The sequence below is a fragment of the Rattus rattus genome, chromosome 1, assembly GCF_011064425.1.
Source record: "Rattus rattus isolate New Zealand chromosome 1, Rrattus_CSIRO_v1, whole genome shotgun sequence".
In the NCBI taxonomy this organism is placed as follows: domain Eukaryota; kingdom Metazoa; phylum Chordata; class Mammalia; order Rodentia; family Muridae; genus Rattus; species Rattus rattus.
In genome coordinates, this window is record NC_046154.1 from 259,550,509 (window position 1) to 259,558,215 (window position 7,707).

Below are 7,707 nucleotides of genomic sequence, written 5' to 3' on the forward strand. Positions count from 1 at the left end.
AACATTATCTACTCTCAAGCTGTGCCCTTCCTTTTTTCCAGACCCTGAAACCTGCCCCAGCTTGAAGAAGTTCCACACCCACCCACCCCCTGTCCAGAATTCTAGGATACCTGGATGCCCGCCCTCGAGTGGTCTAGGACAGCGACCCCACCCGGGTCTGGCTCCTTAGCTTGAGGGGCGGCGACCCGCGCAGCTGCCAGCGCAGCCACCACAGGGTTAAGGCTCGGGACTGGGGGAGGAGGGGGCCGGGAGGGACAGTGACGAGCCAATCCGCAGCAACACAGTCCCCAAGCGGAGCGGGGCGCGCCGAGCCAGGAGCTGGGAGCCGAGCGCCGGGCTGGGGCCGGGGCCGGAGCGCAGCGAAAAGGGAGCGCGCCCGCCCCAGCCCGAGGTCCGCCGCCGCCGGACCGGGCGCCATGGAGCCCGACAACAGTCCACGGAAGATCCAGTTTACGGTTCCGCTGCTGGAGCCTCACCTGGACCCGGAGGCAGCCGAGCAGGTACAGGCAGGGCGGGGCAGCGGGACTCGGCGAAGGACTGGGGACCTGGCCGTGGGATCTGAATTCCTGCCTCGCCCCAGCGTGGCACTGCACCTCTTCGGGAACGTACTCGCCCAGTTTATGGGGGTCTCCATACCCTCCCCCAACAGTGGAGCCACGCCTCGTCACCAGTACGGGTCCCTGTGCCTGGTGTCCCCAAGAGCGTGGTTCACTCGCTGCCCAGCCGTGGGGACACGACCCTTCCTCCGCCTCTGGCGACCTTACATCCCCTCACACCCAGTCAACCCCCAGAGTTTCCCTGCTAGGTGGCATCGCTGGGCTGAAGGGTACCGCCTGAAGGGTGCTCAGGGCGGGGGGCGGAAAGTGGGCAGAAGAGACAGCTCTCCTTACCTCCGAGTCATCCGCACCTGGGCTATGAGTGTGGCACCGAAAGAGATGAGGACAGCTATGGAGGCGCTTTGGAGCGAGGGCGGGGGTCTGCAAGCTGGTGTTCCCTTCTGTAAGTCGGAGCACGTGGGACCTGGGTATAACTCTGCCCTATGGAGTAGGGAGTGGGGGTGAGATGCGGGACGTAGCGGGACGAACTGTAGCGTCTGGGCCTGGGGTCCAAGCTCAGCCAGAAAGCAAGCCACCAAGAAAGCTTGGCTCACCGGGTGGGAGTGCAGGGCCCTGGCCCAGCCTCCTGGCCTGGCCTATTTTTAGCTCGGAGCAGCCTGGCAGAGGCGGCAGTGTGTGAGTGAGCAGTGTGTGTCAGCGTCAGTGAGCGTATGGAAGGGGCTACTTACTATCTGCAGCCCGTCTTCTTTTGCATTCCCTCGAATGTGGGGACCATCGGTCCCCAAGAGCATCCAGCTCCCCAGGACTCCGGCCCCCAGTCACTCACTGTCAAGCTCTCTGTCTGAAATTTTCAGACCTCTGGGCATGGGCAGGAGAAAGAGAGGTTTCCACATTGGTAGAGCTTTTTTGTAGAATTGGGTGTGGATGAAAAGGGACCAAGCAGGTGTGCTCTTTGAAACTTCTGCTTCTCAGATCCAGGGAGGGCCAGGTACCCTGGCTTCTCCTCTCCCTACCTGGGGACCTAGGGACTGGAGAGGGTGTGTTGAAACCTCACACACCTGAGATGAGGAGAATAAGGAGTGTTTCTATAGGGTCAAGAAATATACCTATGACCAGAGACAGCAGATTGGCTAAGATGACTTTTGAACCAGGAAAGCGGGCCCAGGAATGGAGACTGAGGGACTGGACCTGACACCTGCCTCCATTTGGTGTTGAAGGGGGATGGAGGAGGGCAGGCCAGCTGTTTCACAGAGCTGGGGACAAGGGAGCACATGGGGCACATGGTCGTGTTAGGGAGCCAAAGAGAGGGAAAAAGCTGGGACTCTGTCTGCTCTTTTCTAGTCTTCAGAAATCTGTCTCCTGGGTCTGAAAGTTTGCCCCAGTCCTTCCTGCTGTTACCAAGCATAGCAGGAGCTCCTACCCCAACTTCCATGGGGTGGGAGTGGGAAGGTGAAGAAAGAGTGGGGAGCTAAGTGTACAGCAGAGTGTGGGGGCTGCCCTCCACCACAACCTTCATATGTCCTTGAGAGCTAGGTGAGGTAGGGGCAGAGAAGAGTCATCTCTCTTGGGATCCAGGGAGTCTGCCTCCTGCCTCCTGCCTCCTGCCTCCTGCCTCCTGCCTCCTGCCTCCTGCCTCCTGCCTCCTGCCTCCTAACACCACAATCCTCAAAGACTCAGAGTGCTTCAAGCCCCTGTCTGGGGTGGGGGGTGGGGGGTCTGTTAAGTAAGGTAAGTAAGGGTCTGTCCAACCTCAGAGCCCTGCTGACCTTTGGTCATGGGCTCCTTGGTTTCCCAATACAGGTATTATATCAAGTCACTAATCCCCCTTCCACAGGCTTAGTCACTTCCACTCCTCTCCAGTGACCACCCCACCCCCCACCCAAACAGAAAGAAAGTAAGGGGTCAAACCCCGGCAAAGGGGTGGTCCCACTCCCACATACATGAAGCATCTTGTACCAGGAACAACCAGAGACAAAGCACATTTAATACACACACACACACACACACACACACACACACACACACACACACACACACACACACAGGTCCAGCTCTGCTGGGACCTTGAAATGTCACTAAAAGCAGATGCCACTGGTTTGCCCTGAAGCAAGAAGTCATTCATTCCACACGTGCTGTTTCCTTCTTTGGAAAGAGCCCCCTCTCTGGCTCAGTCTCTCCTACCATTCCCACTTTCTAGATATCTCATCACCTCCAGCCACCACTGCCAAGGGTGATGATGCCAAGAGACAAATATCTAAATCTGATCAGTTGGGTCCTCGCTGGACCCTGCTTCCTCAGGACTGCTAGCTTTGCCTACCCACAGCCCTGAGAGAGCCACTCCTGTGGTACCACTCTCTTCCAAACCTTCCCCAGAAAGGAAAATCTACACATCCCAAGAGTCTGTAGAATTCAGCAACCATCAGCTTAATAGACAGCAGGACAAGAGGGAAAACCAGTGGCAGAAGGAGGGTTCAGTTGGAACTCTAGCCACCAATCAGCTTTATATGTTCACTTCCCCTGGGGCTGGCCAGTCGTCTACCCAGGACCCCTCCTCGGGTCTTGTTCACCATTGGGACCACTTCCCCTATTCCCTGACCAATTAAAAATCCATTGTATCCAAGGCTACTGTAATGTTAGAGTATTGAGGGACTGTGGTGGCCGAGGGGAATGGTATGCTTCCTTCACGGTGGGTGAGCCTGAGGGAGGCCTTCTGCAGACAGGTAGGAGCCCACAAAGGGTTAATGTCTGCTTCAGGGGTGGACTGGGAAAACCCTCTGACCTCTCATGTTATTTCTGACCATTGATCCAGGATGGACAGAAGGACAAAGGCCAGAAATCAATGCACAGAGTGGACAGCGTTTCTGAAAGGAGAGCCAGGGAGGACAAGGATAGGGTGAAGAGACAGTACAAAGGAAGGGACTGTGTAGACACCCAGGGGGTCCCCAAGAGCAGCTCACCCCAGAAGAAGAGAATGGGCCAACAGTGTTCCAGAGTAACCAGACATGTTTTAAGGGATATGCAGAGTCAGCCGGGTAGGTATTCCTAGTGAACTTGACCTCTTATTCTTCCTCCCCTAACCCAGATTCGGAGGCGCCGCCCCACCCCTGCCACACTTGTGCTGACCAGCGACCAGTCATCCCCAGGTAACCCCTGTAGGAGGGGACGGGTGCTCGAGACAAAGGGCAGACCTCAGTAGTAGAGATCCCCATGCTGGCTCAGCAAGGTTTATTTTTGCTTTTAGGAAAATGGAGTTGTGCTAGGAGGGGAGGGGACAGATAGCCACATTCCTAACATCCAGGAATTAGGATGGTCAATTTAGTGCAGGTTGCTGTGACAACAGCCTTGTAGGTTTCTCCAGCAACTGAGATGCCGTTATCCCCACTCCAAATGTAGTGACAGCTGTGAGGGGGAGAGACTGTCTCTGTCATCTAGCGTCAGGTCCCCAGAGGGTGAGGTTAGAAACAGCTCGGGGAGCAGCTGGAATTCTGGTCACCAGAGTCCCCACCAGGGTCTGGGGACACAACAAGGTCCTAGAGGATGTCAGAAGAGCTTGGTAGGTATAGTCTGAAATCGGGGATGCCAAAGTCTCCAGCTCTCCTTTCATAAATGATGCACACCTATGGACCCTGGCCCTGCTCCTGTGAAAGCTCAGCTCAGACCTGGGGGTGAAAAATGACTGAAAGGGAAAAGAGACCCAGATGCTGCGGACGAGGAAAAAACGCAGGACCACAGATTTGCTTTCAGACTCCAAGGCCTGAGGCCAGGGTGCAGGCTTAGGCTGGTCACAGGGTCCAGCCTGTTTTGACAAAGCCAAGCCACAGTACAGGGGGATCCAGAGAGGACAGGGACAGTTCAGGACAGAGGTGACTGCTGTGTACCTTCTTCTTAAGAACTCAGGTCTTTAGGAAACCTCCGGGTTTCCTGCTCTTACCACTGTTTTCCCACTATTTCCCCCAGAAGTAGATGAAGACCGGATCCCCAACCCACTTCTCAAGGTGAGCTGGCCTCTACCCTTCACCCCAGGCCTCAAAAGCCAAACCCTCATTCTCCAGATCTGAGGTGTAGTTCAGTAAAAGAGCAGCACTTGGCATATACAGACGCTGAGTCAGCACCCCAGAACCCAGGCAAAAGCCTCGTTCCTCACCAGTAAGGCCTCTGCTGTCCTCTTCTGTGTACCCTGAAAAGGTGTGTGCACCCCCCACCCCTGTCAGCATACACTGTCTCTCAGCCTGGCGGAAACAGCTAAGAAACAAGGATTTTCTCTTACTCCTAAAACCCACCTGCCCTAATCTCTAATCCAAAATCATGCCAAAGCAGAGGAGAAGGGTAGGAAGAGCTGGCACCCATCCAGGCTCTGTGTCCTTCACAGTCCACACTGTCAATGTCTCCACGGCAACGGAAGAAGATGACAAGGACTACACCCACCATGAAAGGTTTGTCATCCCCCTCCCAATTTCTCCTCTGGCAAAAACTGGAGAGTAGATCTAGTAACCCTTTGCAGGGAGTCCTTGGGAGGTTACTGGGTCTGCCTTTATTTGAGTGGGGCTATTGCTATGTGTAGGAGGCTCCTGTGGCCTTGATAAAGCTGGTCCCTGGACCAAGCCAGAATGCCACCTCCTCACTATGACAGATAAATGGTACATGTAACCTGATCATCACAGCACATGCAAGGTACTATACTCCCTGAGTCCAAATTGAGGCTTCTCTCCTGCCCCTGGGGAGACCACAGGTCCTAGTACATTAGCAGTGTCTTCTGCACTGAAAGGCTCTTCCCCTCTATTTGCCTTTGAAAAGACATTATGCTCCTGCTTTCACCTCCCCTTATTGCCCAGCAAAGGTTCCTCCCTTTTAGAGCCCAGTTCACGGGAAGTTAAAGCACCCAGCAACACGCACGGACCCAATGGTGGGACTATTGAATTTAGGAGGCCTCCCACGGGAGATTTTTAGGAAGTTATATCCAATGTTTTCTTTCTCTATGCCCCTAGAGCTCCAGACGATGGTTGAACATCACCTAGGGCAACAGAAACAAGGGGAAGAACCTGAGGGAGCCACTGAGAGCACAGGGAACCAGGAGTCCTGCCCACCTGGGATCCCAGACACAGGCTCAGCGTCAAGGCCAGATACCTCGGGGACAGCACAAAGTATGTACAACCCTGGGAGGGCACCAGAATGCACTTCCCCAGCCTTGCAGGAAGACAGCCTCACCCACTGGGGTACCGGGAAGAGTCACAGCCTGGGAGGGATGGAATAATAGCCAAAAGCCCAGTCAAGGACAAGGATACATTCCACACATCATGTATTTGACTCCCTTTGTCTTTTTGTAAGCTACCACCTTAGACCCCAGAGATCCTGTCCTGGCTGGAAAAGGAACAAAACCCCACCAGACTTAGATCAGCACTTGACCCTGTATCGGAGTCAGGGCTACGCCACCGTACAAGGAATGTAGTGCTGGTGGTGTTAACCCACAACCACATTCCCTGCTCCCAGATGCATTCCAGAATTTCCAATCGTGTGAAAGTGATACAGTACACACACTGTGTTACATAACACGCCCAGCCGAGCATCCTGTAGTTAAGCACACTCTTTTCCTACAGTCCAGTGAGTGATCTCTAACTGGGATAGGTAACAGTCCTTGTCAAGCTCAGCATCACTTCAGTTTAAACTCTAATTTTTTTTATTTATTTTTTCACGTTTTAGGGTTTGGGGGTCTGTTTTGTTTTATTTTTACTTTTCAATCTCTGATTACAGAAAAAAAAAATAGCGAAGCTGTCATAGTAACTGTGATCAGAGAAACCCCAGACGGCAAGGTAGATCTGCTCACAATGGGTCCTGGGCCCCGTCTTAGCAGCTGCACACCTTTATAAGGGCCAGCTCTCCTTCCACCACCCACTTTCCCTCCCTAGAGCCTGCAGAATCCAAACCCAAGACTCAGGAGCAGTGTGGTGTGGAGCCCAGCACAGAGGACCCTTCAGCCCACATGCTACCACTGGATTCCCAGGGAGCCAGCTTGGTAAGGCCCTTGGGCTGGGCTTTGGGGCCTTCAGGAGAGCGGGCTGTAGGGCTAGTATTTGGAAACAAGAGAGTAGACAAAGGAGCAGCTTTATTTGGTCACTAATAAGTTAGCCTTTGTGCTAAGAGACGCCCTCTGACAGAGAGGAGGGATTAAGTGACTGCAGGAAGGATCCAATGGAGACTTTGTTGTGTAGACCTTCTGGAACAGGTGATGGAAATAGAACATAGAACTAATTTTATTTTTTAATAAACGGCAGTTGGAACCAAAGTACTGTGGGCCTAGAAGAGAAGGGGCTTAGACTGAGATCCATAGCAGGACTCCCTCAGAAGCTGGGCTGACCAGAAGGATGAGCCTATGACCCTTCAGTCACCTCCCCTTTCCTCCCCCGAAACAGGTCTGACAGAAGGTGACATCCGGGGATCGCCAGTGCAGTGTGGAAGTTCATGGACACTGGATGTTTCTTAATCTCTTGTTTTTAAACGTGATAAATTTGGTGTTAGGTCCTTGGTGCTTTTCTTCTTTCCAGCCTGGGGATTCCTTCCTCCCTCGGCTCTTGTCTGCACCCCACAGCCCCCACCCTCGGGACCAACTAAGCAAGGAAATAGGAAACTGACAAAAGCCTAGCCTCTACTAGCATAAAGAAAAAGAGGAGTGTGGAAGCAGGAGATCACTTCAAGGCTTTCCTTTCTTACTGTGGAAAGCTCCGCCCACGTAGCGGGGCCGCCTACTTGGGAGACTGCCACTCTAAGGCAGATACCCAGACCAGCGAGGGCTTGCTATAGCACCATCTGCTGGACATAAGTGGGAAGTGCATCTTGTCCTGAAACCCCTGAGAAAGGGAGTATTTGGAATCGTCTGGTTCCAATTGTGTGGCCACTGGTTCCTTATTCTAACCTGACAACAAAGATTGTCAGAAAACCCAGTGACTAGAAACCCCTCTTCCATTGTCCTACCTACTAAGGTCAGGGCAAGACTAACACCATGCACAAATGGAGAAGTGGTCTCTGATTCTAGCCAGGCTTCTGCTGCTGATTCTGATTTTCCCAAAGAATTAAAGAGATGGAGGGAGAAGGCAGACTCTTTCGTCCCCTTTTCTTCAGCAGTACCACACAGCTGAGAAGAGCATAGCCTGGGCAG

At 53.5% G+C, this 7,707-nt stretch overlaps 1 protein-coding gene across 2 annotated transcripts; it reads left to right on the plus strand.

Moving 5' to 3' along the window:
• The first annotated feature begins 286 nt into the window (after window positions 1-286).
• Ppp1r1a (protein phosphatase 1 regulatory inhibitor subunit 1A) lies at window positions 287-7,643 on the plus strand. Of its 2 annotated transcripts, none has more exons than XM_032884205.1 (7): window positions 287-500; window positions 3,640-3,700; window positions 4,515-4,552; window positions 4,927-4,990; window positions 5,543-5,698; window positions 6,461-6,567; window positions 6,965-7,643. In XM_032884205.1, the coding sequence occupies exons 1-7, from the start codon at window positions 417-419 to the stop codon at window positions 6,968-6,970; spliced, it is 516 nt and encodes a 171-aa protein (XP_032740096.1). In that variant the 5' UTR covers window positions 287-416; the 3' UTR covers window positions 6,971-7,643. The 2 variants fall into 2 exon arrangements, with proteins under 2 accessions (XP_032740096.1, XP_032740101.1); XM_032884210.1 differs by having other exon boundaries at window positions 293-500; window positions 4,518-4,552; window positions 6,965-7,073.
• The last annotated feature ends 64 nt before the right edge of the window (window positions 7,644-7,707 follow it).